Source organism: Dendrobates tinctorius, unplaced genomic scaffold (genome assembly GCF_039654945.1).
Source record: "Dendrobates tinctorius isolate UK_male_01 unplaced genomic scaffold, ASM3965494v1 ptg000091l, whole genome shotgun sequence".
NCBI lineage: Eukaryota > Metazoa > Chordata > Amphibia > Anura > Dendrobatidae > Dendrobates > Dendrobates tinctorius.
The window spans coordinates 14,704,189-14,723,589 of record NW_027361759.1 but is presented as its reverse complement, the minus strand read 5'-3'; the positions used below and the strand labels follow the sequence as shown (position 1 = coordinate 14,723,589).

At 42.2% G+C, this 19,401-nt stretch overlaps 1 protein-coding gene across 3 annotated transcripts in view; it reads left to right on the top strand.

Annotated features, from left to right (window-relative positions):
• The window catches only part of BBX (BBX high mobility group box domain containing), an 87,032-nt gene that overhangs the window by 28,094 nt on the left and 39,537 nt on the right, over positions 1-19,401 (top strand). For all 3 annotated transcript variants that reach the window (XM_073586260.1, XM_073586261.1, XM_073586259.1), the window contains 2 exons: positions 4,153-4,282; positions 17,224-17,372. In XM_073586260.1, coding sequence (XP_073442361.1) covers positions 4,153-4,282; positions 17,224-17,372 — 279 coding nt within the window. The remainder of the gene's footprint in view (positions 1-4,152; positions 4,283-17,223; positions 17,373-19,401) is intronic.

Below are 19,401 nucleotides of genomic sequence, written 5' to 3'. Positions count from 1 at the left end.
ATTTCTTGTGCCCACTTCATTCTTGCACCATACATGTGTGGCAAATAACATTTCACCGTGACATACATGTGCACAACAAGGTGTACCCAATCGGTACTGTAATATCTGTAGTATCAAACTCTGTAGTATCAAACGTTCTAAGTATTACACTTTTTTGATCAGAAGTGTTACTTAAGTATATAAACCACTGATACACACCCATTACTCATATAGGTAAATAGACCTTCATTGAGGATATATAAGTAACTACGGAAACTCCACTATAATATAGATCCTACAGAAAACACGGAGATATAACCCGCAAGTATAGTAAAAAGTCACTTTATTGTAACAAACTCTTTAGACAAAATGTACAAAATACAGACAACAAACAAAATGCTCATGCAGGGCTCATATATGGTAACCGCTAATAACACCATATATATAACAGAATGGGTGATATGAAGTAAAGCAAAGAATCTCAAAGAGAGCCATTCATTTCATAGTATACAGGCCCTCACTATGAGAAAACAGAGCTAACAAACTCCAAATAGAAAAATTCAATGTAAATAAAGGATATCTATCCAAAATAGTAACACCACAATGAGAGGAGTAAAGATCATACCCATGTGTATCTGCAGGTGAATGCGGCACTAAGAAGAGCAGCCCCGACGCGCGTTTCACAGCCCCCCGAGGAAGCCCACGCGAAACGCGCGTCGGGGCTGCTCTTCTTAGTGCCGCATTCACCTGCAGATACACATGGGTATGATCTTTACTTCTCTCATTGTGGTGTTACTATTTTGGATAGATATCCTTTATTTACATTGAATTTTTCTATTTGGAGTTTGTTAGCTCTGTTTTCTCATAGTGAGGGCCTGTATACTATGAAATGAATGGCTCTCTTTGAGATTCTTTGCTTTAGAATCATAGAATCGTAGAGTTGGAAGGGACCTCCTGGGCCATCTGGTCCAACCCCCTGCTCAAAGCAGGATTCGCTAAATCATCCCAGTTAGATGTCTGTCCAGCCTCTGTTTGAAGACTTCCATGGAAGGAGAACTCACCACTTCTCGTGGCAGCCTGTTCCACTCATTGATCACTCTAACTGTCAAAAAGTTTTTTCTAATATCTAATCTGTGTCTCCTCCCATTCAGCTTCATCCCATTGCTTCTAGTCTTTCCTTGTGCAAATGAGAATAAAGTTGATCCTTCTACAATGTGACAGCCCTTTAGATATTTGTAGACAGCTATTAAGTCTCCTCTCAGTCTTCTCTTTTGCAAACTAAACATTCCCAAATCCTGCAACCTTTCCTCATAAGACAGGGTTTGCAGACCGGTCACCATTCTGGTCGCTCTTTTCTGAACTTGCTCCAGTTTGTTGATGTCTTTTTTAAAATGTGGTGCCCAAAATTGGACACAATATTCCAGATGAGGTCTGACCAAAGAGGAGTAGAGGGAAATAATTACTTCACGTGATCTAGACTGTATGCTTCTGTTAATACATCCTAGAATTGCATTTGCCTTTTTTGCTGCTGCATCACACTGTTGACTCATATTCAGTCTGTGATCTATTAGTATACCCAAGTCTTTTTCACATGTGCTGTCACTTAGCCCTATTCCTCCTATTCTATATATGCTTTTTTCATTTTTATTGCCCAGATGTAGTACTTTGCATTTCTCCCTGTTAAAAACCATTCTGTTAGTTGCTGCCCGCTTCTCCAGTTTATTTAAATCTTTTTGAATCCTCTCTCTCTCTTCTCTAGTATTAGCATTTACTTCATATCACCCATTCTGTTATATATATATGGTGTTATTAGCGGTTACCATATATGAGCCCTGCATGAGCATTTTGTTTGTTGTCTGTATTTTGTACATTTTGTCTAAAGAGTTTGTTAAAATAAAGTGACTTTTTACTATACTTGCGGGTTATATCTCCGTGTTTTCTGTAGGATCTGTGTTACTTAAGTACCCTATGTTATTTACTTGTTCTTTTGATTGCTCTTTTTTATCATAGGTTTAGTAGTATAATTAGTACAGAAATTGGGAAAAATATATATAATAAAATTACAGGGTGGGCCATTTATATGGATACACCTAAATAAAATGGGAATGGTTGGTGACAATCAACTTCCTGTTTGTGGCACATTAGTATATGGGAGGGGGAAAACTTGAGGGCAACACATCATCATCTAGCAATTTCAGATATCCAGTGGCATTGAGGCTCCCATTGATGAAGAATGGCCCCACTAGCTTTGTACCACACCATACCATCAATTATGGGTGTCAGGTCCGAGCATTCCTACATGAACAGTTTCCTGGAAAGTGGATTGGTTGTCATGGGCCAGTTGAATTGCCCCATGGTCTCCGGATCTGACCCCCTTAGACTTTTATCTTTGGGGTCATCTGAAGGCAATTGTCTATGCTGTGAAGATACTAGATGTGCAGCATCTGAAACAATGGATACTGGAAGCCTGTGCTAGCATTTCTTCTGTGGTGTTGCTATCAGTGTGTCAAGAGCGGAAGAAGAGAGTTTCATTGACAATCCAACACAATGGGCAGCACTTTGAACACACTTTATAAGTGGTCATAAACTTGTAAATAACTCATGAAAGAATAAAGTTCCTTTAAAACCAAGCACACCATTGTTTTTCTTGTGAAATTCTCAATGAGTTTGATGTGTCACATGACCCTCTTCCCATTGGAAAAAATAAAGTTGGATCCAAAATGGCCGCCATGGTCACCACCCATCTTGAAAAGTTTCCCCCCTCCCATATACTGATGTGCCACAAACAGGAAGTTGATATCAACCATTCCCGTTTTATTTAGGTGTATCCATATAAAGGGCTCACCCTGTATATATACTGAATGAGGTATTGTGAGTGTATGCATACACACATATATAATTTTAATATGGACAGTTGTCCAATAGTTAGGGCTTCTTACTCGTCTCAGTTTCCTATCTTTTTCCTTGTATAGCCTTGTTTTTTGTAGATTATAATTCTAAACTACAAGAAACAAGGTTATATAGGGAAATTGATAACCAGTACGGTATTACTGTAGTGGAAATTGTTTGTCTTCCTTACAGCAGCCATATGCAAAACATTGGGGGAGCTAAATAACCTAACCTGCACTGTCTAAAAATAGGCAGACGGTGACTAGAATAAATGATTGTTTTGCAGTCAGTTAATAAACATTTTTGCTAATCTGATAATTTTGCAAAGCTAAAATAGCATTTATTTTATAGAATTAATCTAGAACACTAATGCTTGAACTGCCCATACCAGTTATGTATATAACCAATCCCTACAGGATCACGTTCTACTATTCTGACTAGTGCAGGCACCTCAGAGGCCCTCTTTTCATCTGATATTAAAGGGAACCTGTCAGCAGGATTATGCTGAGTAACCTACAGACAGTGTCAGGTCAGCGCCGTTATACTGATTACAATGATACCTTGGTTGATGAAATCCGTCTTGTGGTTGTTATCTAATTTTTATTTTCAGTTTTGAGTTAATGATATGCTCGTTCTCCGAGGTGGATCTTCATGTGGTGCTCTGATTAGGTATTCATCAGCATGGCTTCTGACACGTCACTGATCCCTCACTGACCTGCCCCCTAGTTTACATCATGAATATTATATACTGTATACTGTATATATTGAAGAAGAAAAAAAACTCTCAAATAGATGCTACTGCGCCGGCGGCATCTTGGAGGAGGCAATTTTTGTTCTATAGCAAGATGGCACCACCTACTCAGTAGCATCTATTGGATCGCCGATAGCTGCTACTGCGCAGGCGCGGCCAGCGCCATCTTGAGATTTTTTTTTTTTGTTAATGAATTTATTTACAGCATCAACTAAAAGAATGAAATGCACAATATGGATGCTAATATTTATGTTAACTAAGGGGCAGGTCAGTGAGGGATCAGTGACCTGTCAGCAGTCTGCATTATAAATGCCTAGTCAGAGCACCACATGGAGACCCCCACAGGCCGCCCCGGGGCACGAGCATATCATTAACTGAAAACTGATAATAAAGATTAAATAACACAAGACGCATTTCATCCACCAAGGTAACATTATAATCAGCATAACGGCGCAGACCTGACACTGTGTGTAGGTTACTGTGCACAATCTGTATGTATCTGTTCTAATTGTGACCTGTTGAATATATTTTAGGGAAAAGAAACCTAGGGAAAGGTGGCTCTTCTGACCACGAAGGCAGTTGGAATGATGACACATGGACCTTTAGTCAAAATGGTAGTAAGAAACTGAAGAAGACCAAAACAAAGGATGAAGGAAACGTTGGGTATGTTTCATACTTTGTGTATTTGATGCCTCTGTTTCATTTACTTTGCACCAAAGCTTATTTGAGTGATTTCAGATTGACTGAGGGAAACATTTACTAACAACCATAACAGTCCTTTTTGACCTGCAAATAACCAATTTTTTCCCACAACTCAACAGTCTTTTTAAAGGCATTGTCTGGGATTTTAGAAAAATATTACCGAACAAGATCTGTAAGGAGGTTGTATGTTCTCCCCATGTTTGTGGGTTTCCTCCAGGTTTTCCGATTTCCTTCCACACGCCAAAGATGTACAGATAGGGATTCTAGATTGTGAGCCCAATGTCATCATGTCTGCATAGTGCTGCAGAATATGATGGTGTTATATAAGCAAAACATAATAAGTAAACCTCAAGGGTGTCGCTAGAATAATATTCTTATGTCTTAAACACCCGTGTATGAACACCTTCTTATATATTTATACACATTAACTTGTATATAAACACCTTATTCACGCAGATGTGTACAGAGACTTTCACATGTGTAAAAATTAGCATAAGACATATATTTTGCTGTAATTTTTGGTTTACCATATAAAGACTAAAACATACCCCCCACGTTCCTATGTGTGAATGTGCCATAAAAAGGAGAAAGACAGCCTTAAGGATATACCTTAAATTCCTTTTACCTATAGCAATTTTTTTAATGTACTTGTTCAGATATCCAGAATTTTTTTTCTCTCACTTTCCCATATTCAACATTCAAGTAGCACAATCTTTTTATTGTTAAACAAACTTGTAGGTAAATTGAGGCTTTTAGGCAGAGGAAATTCTCATATGTGACAGTGCAGTCTGTGTCTCACTGTTAGGCCTCATTCAGACGCCAGTTTTTCCTCCTACAAGTGCGATCCATGTTTTTCACGAATAGCACTCGTACCTATCATAATCTATGGCAATAAATGGGAAAGCTGGCAAAGAAAAGGCCGCTCACCAATAGCCAGCACACCTGTATCCACTCTAGGAATTCATCACATGGATCCTCCGTAGTCAGGGCTGCAACATACCAAACTTCAAAAAGGAAACCTCCAGTGATGAAGTAGTAAGTATGAATAAAGTTTCACATTTATGGTAAATCTTTAAAACACTTAGTAGTGGTAGAAGAAGATCCACTTAGAGCCTTGTAAACATACTGGTTTTGGCATACAGCCTTAGTTGACCGCAGCGAAACGCGTAGGTTTACCAGTCTCTAATTGGATTTGCTACTACTACTAAGTTTGTTAAACACTTATAATAATAAATATGAAGTTTTATTCATACTTCAACACTGGACGATTCCTTTTTGAAGTATGATAGTCTATAGGGCTGTTGACAAGTCTGATTTTTACTTTTGTTTCCTCGAACTGAGTGGTCCGTTCAAAAAAAAAATAAACATAGATCTGTCCAATTTTGATCCGAGGGTCATATGAAAATTCTCAATCTAAGTCTATGGGTTTGAAAAAAAATCAAACTGCAGTCGGTTGAGCGCAGTTCGATTATCACAGACTGTCACAAAGGAGAAGATGGAGAAACTTTTTTTTTTTTTTTTTTCTTTCTCCACATCCAAAAACAACTGATGACACTTGGACCATAGTCTTATCAGAATAATCAGTAAGTTTTTCTCGTACATGAGAAAAATGAATGTCTGAATAAGATATTAGTGTTTTTGCTTTTCCATACCATGGGTCCAGAGATTGTGTTCAAGCTGTGACAAGTTATACATTTTGGATGAGAACTGTCTTAGAACGGTCATATGATGCATATGTGATTAACTGCAGAAACACGTCCCAGTCTACAGTACATGTGAACTCCAAGCTCATTGTATCATGGATCTGGGAAGCCAAGTCTTTATACCCATTTCTCTACAAGGGTGCCATTGGCATCTTGCTGGTGGGAAGACATAATCCACACTATGAAAAATAGAAGTGGACTGGACTTCTTAACAGAATTTAACTCCAGCAAAAAAAAAAAATAGTTTTTTTTTTTTTTGTTTGTTTTTTTAATGGAAAAACAAAAATAAGAAAAAAAAGTACACATATTTAGTATTGAGGCATCCAGAACACCCTGAGCTATAAAATAGTTAAACTATTTAACCCCTTCACCCCCAAACCTGTTTCCACTTTCCTGACCAGGCGAAAATTCTGACCACTGTGACTTTGTGGTAATAACTGTGGAACGCTTCAACGTATCCCATTGATTCAGATAGGTTTTTTTTTTTTCTTCTTGTGACACATTGTACTTTGTTAGTGGTAAATTTAGGTCGATATTTTTAGCATTTCTTTGTGAAAATATCGTAAAGTTGTCACATTTTGGAAACATTGCAATTTTCAAAATGTTGTTGTTTATAGCTTTAAACCTGAAAGTTATACCACACAAAATAGTTAATAAACAACACTAACCACATGTCTACTTCACATCTGTATTAGGGTTGAACGAATAGCTTCAGATAAGAACTTATCCGAATAGCTATAGCGCTTACCGACTAGCTGCATCGGGAACCCAGAAAACTGTAGCGCTCCCGATAATCAGCTGTTCAGCGCCGCAGCTGCGTGTGTCACGGCTATGTGACAGTTACAACATATGCATGGATAGCCTTTTTGTCGGGCTCTGCATCCATGTGTTGTGACTGTCAGAAAGCCACGACACATGCAGCTGCGGCGCTGAACAGCTGATTATCGGGAGCGCTCCAGGTATTCGGGTTCCCGATGCAGCTATTCGGGAAGCGCTATAGCTATTCGGATAAGTTATTATCCAAAGCTATTCAATCAACCCTAATCGGCATGATTTTGGAAAAAATATTTTTAGGAATTTAGTTGTTGAAAGTTTATCAGCAATATGACAGAAAACACCCAGAAGTGACACCGTTTTTTAAAAACTTCACCTCTCAAAGTTCTTATCAGCCCGCCTAAGCTAATAGAAGGGTGTCACTACTATTCTGGCCTGGATGCTGTGCATGGCCATAGTGTGAACAGCACTGCATACAAGTTTTTTATTGTGCATTAACATACCAGGCAACCGCCCCCTCCATGTATTGGTAGGCTGTGAGCGGTTGTTTCATCGGTATTCTTGCACCTGTGTTGCCATCTTAATTATATGGGTCCCCTGCATCCTGATAGTGCATTTGTCTGGAGGCCTGGACGGGTAAACATTTTTGCTCTTTTGCTGTTTTCTATTATTGGAGGATTTTTAAGTCCTCTTTCTGTGCTAACTTTACTTCACCAACTTAGACTAGTTATTATTTATTATTTTGTGTGGTATTACTATTTTTTTTTTTTTTTTTTTTAAACCTTCAGTTTGAAAATTTCACATTTTTCTAGATTTTTGCCAAATTTTAGATATTTACAGAAATAAATGCACATCATATCAACCTGAATTTACCAGTAATATAAAATGCAATATGTCACAAATAAACATTCTCAGAATCACTGGGATATGTCGAAGCGTTTCCAGAGTTATTGTCACATAAAAGAACATGTCCAATATGAAAAATTTGGCCTGATCATCAAGGTGAAAACAGGCTTCGGTGAGAAGGGGTTGGACTTCAGCATTGGCAAACTAAAGGTAAATTTTAGTGAAATGTATATACCACAGTGATATCTGCAGACAACAAATAGCTCAAAGGGTGTGGGAATTAAAATTTGTCACTATCGTGTCACTTATTGAGGTCTATTTTGCACTGAAGCCTCTGTGGGAAATCTTAAGGACCTTCGTCTTTTCTAGTGGAAAGATATGACCTATTTTTGCACAGTGATTCACACTAGGATTAGAAATGCACAAATAGGGTCTTACCCGATAGACAAGGTACAGATAGTACTACAATTCCACTCACCTGATGTATGAGAAGTAAAGCGCATTGAATTGTCAGTCAGCTGCCGCACATCCACAGGTCAAACCAGTGACCGCAGAGATATTCAGATTAGTAGAACTTTTCATGGATTTATTGCGCTGCTAAACATGACTCAGGATCAATTATAGCATTGCTCACTGGTTAAATACATTTGAAAAAAACTAGCGCCAAGATGATGTGATTCTTGGCGCCAGTTTTTTTTTTCAAATGTATTTAACCAGCAAAGCAATGCTATTGTACTTTTATACCATCCCCTGAGGAAGAAGTGTTTAAACTTCGAAACGCGTTGGCATTATGAATAACTCATCATTCTCTTTTATGAATAATTGATCCTGAGTCATGTTTAGCAGAGCAATAAATCCAAGAAAAGTTCTACTAATCTGACTATTACTCTGTCGCCTCATTGGGGGACACAAGACCTTGGGTGTTATGCTTTCTGTCCACTAGGAGGCGACACTATGCTTAATCTGAAAAAGATTTGGCTCTGGCTCCTCCTCCACAGTATACACCCCTGGGCGGCATCCACCTTACCTCAGTTTTTGCTTAGTGTCGCAAGGAGGCACACCATAAGAAGATTCTTCTTGACACAGATGAAGAAAAGAGGGTCTCTCTGAGACTCCCGACATGGCTCCCTCCTCGGTCCTCTTTTTAGCGGTACCCAGTTGAGGTAGAGATGGCTCTTCCCCATGTCGCTCCCTCCCCAGCCCTTCGGGTGCATGGTTCGAGGTCGAGAACCCCCCTCCTTCCCCAGGCCCTGGGCTTTTTGGGTTGAGGCTGAGGTGAGGAAGAATTCCTCCTGATGGCGGTGAAGCGCCCTCCCTAACCCCCTCTAGGGATGTTAGGTTGAGACGCCACAGGTAGGAGCTGCGTTCGCAGCGCTAACTTTATTGTAGCCCCAGCACTGCTGTGGTCTGCTATGGGGCCGGGGGCTGTCATATTTGGGCCACAGTATGCAGGGATTCCTGTCCCTGCAGCAGCGGCAGCCCTCTAAAGGGGTCAAAAAGACCCTTCACAGGGCTGCGCTGCATATATAGGGGCGTCCGGGCGATATGGCACTCATCCGGGGGGGGGTTTGGTTCGTTTTCCGCCCCCCTCCGGACTACCGCGCCGCTCTGGAGCCCTTCCCGGGCAGGATTTTGTACTTTAGTCCGCGGCTTAGGCCTAAGCCGAAGCCGCCGCCCTTGTTGCCGCCCCCGGCCTGCCCCCCTGGATGATGATAATGACGCTGCACAGTGTCATACAGGGGCCGGATCGAGCCAGGAAGGCGCGGTTTTGCCTGGCTGCGCGCCCTTTTTCTGCTCTCCGCCCCTCCTCCCTCACACCTCTTTACCTCAGGGAAGACAGCAGCGCTGCTATATTACTCAAGAACGCTGCACAGTCTCCAGGGGGTGCAGAACCGAAGTTTTTTTGCTGGTGCCGGATCTAGGAGCACACCGGTGGGGTAAGGCACAGCAGGATAATATCCTGCTGTGGACGCAGACTCCCTATAGGTTCCCTATAGCGCTCCTCTGCATAGCCACCCCTGTAAGGTTTTTGGTCAGAATAACCTGCCGGCACTCAGTGCACTATGTCGGTCTCCAGGTCCGAAAGAAGAAGAGAGAAAAAAAAAAAAAAACAGGTTTATCTGCTGTTACGCAGTCTGTTCAGCCTGCAAAGCCAATCTTCCCAGTGGCAACATGCACCGTACTGCTAGAGTTGTTCCCAAAATGCTGGGTCAGTGCCCCAAGAGGCTCCTGTCACTGTTTCAACTCCACTGACATGCCGGTATGGGCCGCATCTATGTCACAGTCCATAGATACGCTGACTTCCACATTGCTTCAGGCTATGCAGGGTCATATCCCAGCTATAAGCGGACAGGCAGTCCCTGGCAATGCTAGTAGTGAACGGCCCCATAGGTCACGTTCAGCTACGTCCTCCCATGACTCACGGTCGTCCCGCTCTAGGCAGAGACACCGTAATTCTAGGTCTCCTAGACCGTCTCGTTCCAGAGACGGGCGCAGCAGATCTCCACAGAGATCTTCGGGCATGGAAAAGCGGCGGTCCAGATCTCCCTCCAGGCAACGCCTCAGCGATGCGCAGGATTCAGAGGGCATCTGTGACTCCGAATCAGAAAAGGAAACATAGGAGTCTCAGGCTCCTTGTCCTCCTAGCAATACAGCGCTAGTTGAGGACATTATCACTTCTATTCATCGGGTGCTGGTTTTATCCGACGCTCCCCAAAAACCCCCAAAACATAAGATCTGTTTTGAGGGGCCCCTGAAGTCCCTAAAGTTTTTTTCTGATCACCCAAGCTTTCAGGACATCCTTGATAAGCATTTTTCGCAGTCTGCCAAAAAATTCGCCAACCGTAAATAAAACCGTAAAAAAGGTAAAAAAGAGCTAGATACTCTTTTTTTTCTCAAAAAGACCAAGAAGTGGACAGATCCACCGTAAATCGATCCCCCTATCTCTAAGCTTGCAGCACAGTCTCTCCTCTCACTGCCAGATAGCTCAACCCTACAGCAGATCGGCAGGTTGAGCGCATGGCTCGTTCAATTTTTGAGGCTGCAGGAGCCTCCCTGGCTCCCGCGTTTACCTCAACGTGGGTAGCCACAGCCATTCTGGAATGGGCCAAAAGATTGCAGGAGAACCTCCAAAAGTCTGCTCCTCAGATGTTCGATCAACTAGTTCAGATAGCGGTGGTGGCAGATTACATACGCCTTGCAGCTTTTGATTCTGCAAGAGGCGTAGCAGGTATAGCAGCGAATGTAATTACAATCAGACGTATCCTCTGGCTGTGAGAATGGGAAGCGGACGCGTCTTCAAACAAGCCTCTTACGGATCTCCCGTACGTCAGTGGGAGATTTTTTTCGGGGAAAAATTAGACAAGATGATTTCCAATGCCACGGGGGGTAAGAGTACCTTTCTTCCCCAACCGCAACCTAAACGTACGTTTAAGCGACGTAACCAGGCTAGGTTCCGGTCTTTTCGGAACTCCTCAGGCTAGGCCGCTTCACGTCCTTCACAGAATTACAACCGTTCCCCCTCACAGGGACAACCAAAGGACAGCACAGAGGACGGACAAGAATTGGTGGTCAACATCAGGCCAGGCAAAGCCCAAAGGAGGGAAATTCCAGAATTTCTCCTCGTCATGACTCGCGAAATACGGAAGACACCCCACCTGTAGGCGGTCGACTTTTAATCTTTCAGCAAGTCTGGCTGCCTATTACAGAGGACAGGTGGGTCAAGGAAATAGTGTGTCTCTCTCCTTCAAGCAGGAGTCATAATACGGGTTCCCGAAAACGAGAGATTCCGAGGACTCTACTACAACCTATTCATGGTTCCCAAAAAGGGAGGCAGCGTTCGGCCAATTCCTGGACCTAACGCAACTCAAAAAGTTTGTAAGAGTTCGGCAGTTTCGCATGGAGTCCCTTCAATCCATCATTGCGGCTATGGAACAGGGAGAATATCTCGCCTCCATAGACATACAAGAGGCATACCTGCACATCCCTATTGCGCCTGCTCATCAAAGATCTCTCAGGTTCACAATAGGGCAGAATCAGTACCAGTTCGTGGCTTTGCCTTTCGGATTAGCCACGGCTCCCAGAACATTCACCAAGGTTATGGCAGCCACCATGGATGTCCTACACTCCAGAGGCATAGTGGTCGTCCCATGTCTGGATGATCTACTCATCAAGGCACCTACTGTCAAAGACTGCGAAGACAGCGTCTCGATCACGATCAACACACTAACTCGTCTAGGCTGGCTAGTCAACTTTAAGAAGTTGTCAACTACTCCCGAGTCAGTCACTGATCTTCCTAGGGATCCTATTCGATACCTCCAGGGGTCTGGTACACCTTCCCAAGGACAAGGTACAAGCTATCCGCTGTGCAGTTCGCATGTTAATCCACATACCTTGCCGATCTCTTCGGTTTGCCAGGAGACTCCTTAGCAGGATGGCAGCAGCAATGGAGGTGGTACCATTTGCCCAGTTCCACCTCAGACCTCTTCAACTAGCCATTCTCAGATCCTGGGACAGGAAACCTTTCTCCCTCGAAAGGGAGTTCCGACTGACGGAGTCAACCAGGAAATCACTGTACTGGTGGCTCAAACCATCCGTACTGGCCAAAGGAAAAATTCTTTCTTCCCAGTCGATGGAAAGTCCTGACCACCGATGCGAGTCTAACAAGATGGGGTGCAGTGCACCTACTTCACAGGGCACGTGGTCTCCAATAGAAGCGACCATGCCCATCAACATTCTGGAGATACGAGCTATCTTCCTGGCGCTAAAAGTTTTTGCCATCTGCTGAAGGCCTCTCGCATCAGAGTGCAGTCGGACAATGCCACGGTAGTGGCATATGTGAACCACCAAGGTGGGACTCACAGTGCCCAGGCAATGAGAGAAGTGGCGCGTCTCCTTCGCCGGGCAGAAAACAAGAAATCAGTACTCTCAGTGGTCCACCGTCCGGGTGTGGACAACTGGGAAGCCGACTACCTCATCAGACAGGAAATGGACTCGGGGGAGTGGTCTCCATCCCAAAATCTTTCGTCAGATCTGTTATCGCTGGGGGACTCCGGACGTGGACCTAATCGCATCTCATCTCAATGCCAAGGTCTCCATTTTCATGGCAAGGACACGCGGTCCGAGGTTGCTCGGGGTGGATGCCCTGGTTCAGGACTGGACTCAGTTCCAGCTTCTGTACATTTTCCCACCTCTTCCCCTGATGGCCAGAGTCATGAGGAAGATCAAACCGGAAGGAGTTCCGACCATCCTAATTGCGCCGGACTGGCCCAGACGTACATGGTACGCCGACATCCTTCAGCTTACAGCAGACACCCCTTGGCGTCTTCCAGACCGTCCCGATCCCCTGTCTCATGGCCTGTTCTACCACCAGAATTTAGGGACTCTCAATTTGACGGCGTGGTCCTTGAAACCTGGGTTTTAACCCAGGCAGGGTTTGCTCCAGATGTCATTAGAACCATGATCAGGGCACGGAAACCAGCTTCCGCCAAAGTTTATTATCGTACCTGGAAAACGTATTTTACTTGGTGCGACTCTCGCGGGCGAATTCCGTTCCCTTACTCTCTTCCGAAAGTTCGTGGTTTCCTTCAATCAGGTCTGGACGCCGGCCTATCCTTAGGATCGCTTAAGGGTCAGGTGTCAGCGCTTTCAGTGCTCTTTCAGAAGCGTATTGCTAACAAACCACAAGTCAGGACGTTTCTTCAGGGAGTCTCCAGATTGGTCCCTCCTTACAGATGTCCACTGGATACATGGGACCTTAATTTGGTCCTAACTGCTCTACAGGCACCTCCTTTTCAACCTGTTAAGGAAGTTCCACTTCAAGTTTTATCACAAAAGGTGGTCTTCCTCGTGGCAATCACCTCGCTACGCAGGGTGTCTGAGCTGTCAGCGCTCTCCTGCAAACAGCTTTTCCTATTCTTCCACCAGGACAAGGTGGTTCTCCGTACAGTTCCATCCTTCCTTCCAAAGGTTGTGTCTGATTTCCACCTCAATGAGGGCATCTCATTACCGACCCTTTGCCCGGCTCCGGTTCATAGAGTGGAGAGGTCCCTGCATACTCTTGACCTTGCCAGGGCATTGCATATGTGTGTGTCTAGGACTCCACCCTTCCGGAAGTCTGATTCCTTTTTTTCCTTATTCCAGAAGGCATTCGCAGGGGTTTACCGGCTTCAAAAGCTACCCTTGCCAGGTGGATCAGGTCCACCATCCATGACGCCTACCGCCTAAACAATTCTCCTATTCCGGCCGGTATCACAGCACATTCCACACGGGCGGTAGGAGCCTCCTGGGCCATTCGACGCCAGGCTTCAGCACAACACGTGTGTAAAGTAAAGTGGCCACTTGGACTAGCTTACACACGTTTACAAAACAAAACAGTGTGCATACTCAGTCCTCGGTGGAAGCGAGTCTGGGTAGACGGGTACTGCAGGCGGCAGTGTCCCAAGTCTAGGGACCTGTCAGCACAATATTCGTCCATTGCTTCCCACCCAGGGACTGCTTTGGGACGTCCCAAGGTCTTGTGTCCCCCAATGAGGCGACAGAGTAAAGGAGATTTTTGTGTACTCACCGTAAAATCTTTCTCTTAGCCTCTAAGTGGGGGACACAGCTCCCACCCTGTTGCCCTTGCGGGCTGTTATTTTGTTGTGTACTCATATTGTTCCTTGAGCTGTACATAGTAGCCTTTGTTTATAGGCTTGGTTATGTTGGATTTGTTATCTCCTCCTACTGCTTGGGTACAAAAACTGAGGTAAGGCGGATGCCGCCCAGGGGTGTATACTGTGGAGGAGGAGCCAGAGCCAAATCTTTTTCAGATTAAGCATAGTGTCGCCTCCTAGTGGACAGAAAGCATAACACCCAAGGTCTTGTGTCCCCCAATTAGAGGCTAAGAGAAAGAGATTTTACGGTGAGTACACAAAAATCTCCTTTTTTGCACAGGAAGCGTCCACAAAGTGTTTTGTTCCTAAGTATTAGACACAGATTGGGATAAGTGTGGTAAATATCTGCGCTGCTGAATCACTCAAATTCCAGAGATTATTAATACATGTGGCTTTATTATTCTACTCCTTTCAAAGTTCAAGACTCCTTCATCATGAGACACCACAGGAACATGTCGGTACAATTTACATCAATCTTTAAATACATATCCACGAAGTATCATTTCTCCCTGCGGAGAATGACATGCTAAGCATGTCGAGGTGAGGAGACTTAAAGCCGCAATGCTCCTCTGGGAAATATGCTAATTATGCAAATTGTCTCTTCAGAGAGGAAGAGGACTAGAACTCTAGTGCCATTTATTGGAAGTAGCAATCCTAAAAATCAATGTTGACCCTTTAATGAGCCTTGTTACATGACTTAGGATAAAAGCCAAGCCAGAATCTCAATTTGCAGACATTGTGTTTCGGGGTACTGTCCCTCGTCAGTGCAAAGTGTGACATCTGGTTTGGCTGTGTGAGAGGTGTATGACCGATATCCAAGAAGTATAATTTCTCCTTGTGGAGAATGACATGCTAAGCGCAAAGGGTCAACATTGACTTTTAGGATTGCTACTTCCAATAGGTGGCACTAGAGTTCTAGTCCTCTTCCTCTCTGAAGAGACAATTTGCATCCTTTAAATAGACAAACAGTTCAAATACCGGCACCAATATGGTCACCTGATGAGCAATGTCAAAGTTCATTCACAAGACACATGATGAACAGGTTACAATAAATGAACAGTTGAAATTATTTAAAAGCATTGTAATGAATTAATCTTTTATTATTTTATTTTAATATCAGTGTATTACTATAAAAAGTAAAGAAAAAAAAATTGAACAAAAGAAGGCAAACAGGGTGCAAGAACCTATAGTACCAAAAAGGATTGCACCAGAGAGAGCGCATTACAACAGAGACATAGCTTGGTGCAGCCACACTCAAGCTGCAGATATAAGGATCTTCAACAAGAGGATCTGAATCAACAAGATTATCAACAGAAAGTATATGTATAAATATGCATCAACAATATTTCTATTTTACCACCATTAATAAAAAAAATTATTGTCTAGAAACTAATAAATAGAGAATTACGAATAAATATATTATATTAAAAATATTCCAGTAAAAAAATCTTCAAATAAAAAACTGTTGTATATGTTGCTTATAAAACTAGTGTGATTTATGAGTAAAAATGGGAGTAAAATGTATCAGCACATTTAAAAATGATTGAAGGTCTCAAAAATATTATTACAAGTGACACCACAAATCATAGGTAACAAATCGCACCACTAATCGTGGCTCACATAGTTTACCACCAGGGGGTTCACATTCCTTTGAAAAGATAATGAAAGGATGAATATTCATTCCAATTTGACAGTCCAAAATAAAGGAGTACATTTTCATTATAATTTAAATTCAAAATAATCATTTGATTCCTCAGTCTTTGCCTGGCAAATTGGAGCCACGGAAAAAAGAAGTTGGCGAGGCAACGAGGAGCAGATAAGGGAAGATCGAATCCCTCCCTTATCAGAAGAGCGACACAGGTCACAAAACCGGCAAAGGAGTGCCAGCACCAGGCACCACCACATTAATACATTATTAAATAAATGGATAACAGTGATTTTACAAAAGAATTTCACTGATTATATTTGATATGTATGATCTGAGCATGTTTAATTCTATAAAAAAAAACCAACACCACGATTTTACAGGAAAACTTCCGTGATCTCATTTAGTCCGTTTGGTCTGAGTATATTCAGTCTATAAATCCAGTAGATTTCCTTACAATTAAGTTTTTGTATTCTATCGGTGGCATTGATGAGAATGTGCTCAATAGGACTGTTATTAAATTCCCTATAATCTTTATTATGTGCCATAAGAAAATGCTTTGAAGAGACCATGATATATTTTGTTCCTAAATAATGTAACTCTTGGAAATTTCTTTAAAGTGAACATGAAAAAATACTATTAAACTACAGCTATGAGGTTAAACTGCAGGTTAATAGCGTTCTGAACCTGCCCGCTGCCTGCGCTGAGAGCCCCGCTGCTGGGAGGAAGTTAACTTTATTCCTCCTGGCAGTGTTCCAGTTTCTGTCATTGGGGCGGTGCTAGCGCTGGTTCAGTCACCGCTCTGTGTATAGAGTGGTGGCTGTAACCACGCCCCCCGACACTGCCAACAGCTCAACATTAGGGCTTGCTGCCAGTCATTGTGGGGGGCGCAGCCACAGTTGCAGCTCACCATACACAGAGCGATGACTTAACCTGCTCCTCCGTCCCCGTGGCTGAAACCAGAACATTACCAGGAGGAATAAATTTCATTTTCTCCCTGCAGTAGGGTTCTAAGTATCAGTGCCGGGCAGTTTCAGAACTTTATTAGCTTTCAGATAATATACAGTATGTGCAGGTTAATAGTGTTTTTTCACGTGACAGGTTCCCGTTAAGGAGTAAGCCACGATCCATCTAAAATAAGCTAGGAACGAAAGAACAATTGTGTTGTATTTTTCCTGGGCAATAGAAATAATTGTGATTTTAATGATGTATAATCCATAGCTGTAATTGCAATTAATCCCATTCCTACATTTAATAGACTAACTGTGCTGTGTCTTATAGTTTGGCAAAGCTAGAAGAAGAATTTGAAAAGAAATTCAATAGTCTTCCTCAGTTTAGTCCAGTTACGTTTGACCGCAAAAATGCTTCATTGCAGAGGAAGAAGAAAAAGCCCAAAAATGAGCAAGCAGAGGAACAGAAAGTAATCAAAGGTACCAGTAGTTTGTCATGTTTTTAATGAAATGTCTTGGTGGCAACAATTATGATCCCACGTGGAGTGTGGCTGTGATATGTGCTTCTCATTGGAGAACCATAACCACTAATGTATAGATTTGTATACTTTTTTTTCTCCTTTGCAACGGGACTCAACTATTAAATAGAGAGAGCTACTTATCTTACAGAGGTTGCCCAATTAATTTTTACTTTACAAATGGACTGTGAATAGTCTTAAAAATAGAACATGTATCTACCAATGTACCATCACTTCTCCACATCATTGCCTGGGTTTCCTCTCTCTTCCAGCAGGATCAGCATGTAACCATTGCTGCCGCTATACTGTGACCATACCAGTGTAGCAACAATATAATCACTGACCGCCGGCATCTTTGTCTTGAAATTGTCATGTGCACATACCATTAGAACCCCTTCATGTATGACACACACGTAGACATGTCTGGTTTTTTTCCGGCAGCACGGATGATATACATGCCAGAATAGAATGCAGAGTAGAAATTACAGATTTTCAAGATGTGCAAAGATAGACAAGTAGATATGAAGTAGATAGATATATAACACAGGTCAACGAAAAAAAATTTTTTTTCTGGTGTCCAAAATATTTTAATGAATTTGGGGTATTTTTGGGGTGCTGATTCTGAATATGTCATCAGTTTTGCCAGATTGGCTCAAGTTTTTGAGATTTTTGGTATCTTATTTATAGCACTTGTTGGTAAATGCGACGCATCATCTCATTAATTTCTTTGGATTAGTACTTGAACTGAGCAGTTCTCAATATAGTTTTGTGTTAATTAGTGTTCTAAAAGTTTGTTCATAGCTTGATTTTTGCACTAACTTTATGTTGTTGTCTGTTTTCCAGTGAAAAGCATGAACTCATCATGAAGAAGTTGTCTTAACGATCCAGACTCATTCTGTTACATTTGTGGTGAATATACACTGCCAAAACATAGAAGAAACATAACACACTTCGTAAAAAAAGTGTATTTTGCCTATTTTGGGGTTATGCTTGGGGACCAAGACAAGTTTTGGGCACCACACATAGTGTGCAAAGCATGTATCGAATTATTACGAAAATGGAGCAAAGGACAAAGAAAAAGCTTCAAATTTGGTGTTCCAATGGTGTGGAGAGAGCCAAAAAATCATCATGATGACTGTTATTTCTGTGCAGTGCAAGTGCAAGGATTCAATAAGCATAAGAAACGAAAATGGGAGTAACATGGAATCTGCAAGAAGGCCTGTCCCTCATTGTGAAGATGTGCCTGTACCTGTGTTTACCATAAATAACAGTCATCATGATGATTTTTTGGCTCTCTCCACACCATTGGAACACCAAATTTGAAGCTTTTTCTTTGTCCTTTGCTCCATTTTCGTAATAATTCGATACATGCTTTGCACACTATGTGTGGTGCCCAAAACTTGTCTTGGTCCCCAAGCATAACCCCAAAATAGGCAAAATACACTTTTTTTACGAAGTGTGTTATGTTTCTTCTATGTTTTGGCAGTGTATATTCACCACAAATGTAACAGAATGAGTCTGGATCGTTAAGACAACTTCTTCATGATGAGTTCATGCTTTTCACTGGAAAACAGACAACAACATAAAGTTAGTGCAAAAATCAAGCTATGAACAAACTTTTAGAACACTAATTAACACAAAACTATATTGAGAACTGCTCAGTTCAAGTACTAATCCAAAGAAATTAATGAGATGATGCGTCGCATTTACCAACAAGTGCTATAAATAAGATACCAAAAATCTCAAAAACTTGAGCCAATCTGGCAAAACTGATGACATATTCAGAATCAGCACCCCAAAAATACCCTAAATTCGATGAAATATCTTTGGCACCAAAAATGCTGTTGACCAGTGTAATTAGTGCCTTGTGTGTGTAGCTTACTGTACATGTATTAACCTAATAAATAGACTTAAAAAAATTATCTGGGGTCCCCCTATTTTTTTTGTAACCAGCAAAGATAAAGCAGACAGCTGCGGGCTGATATGATCAG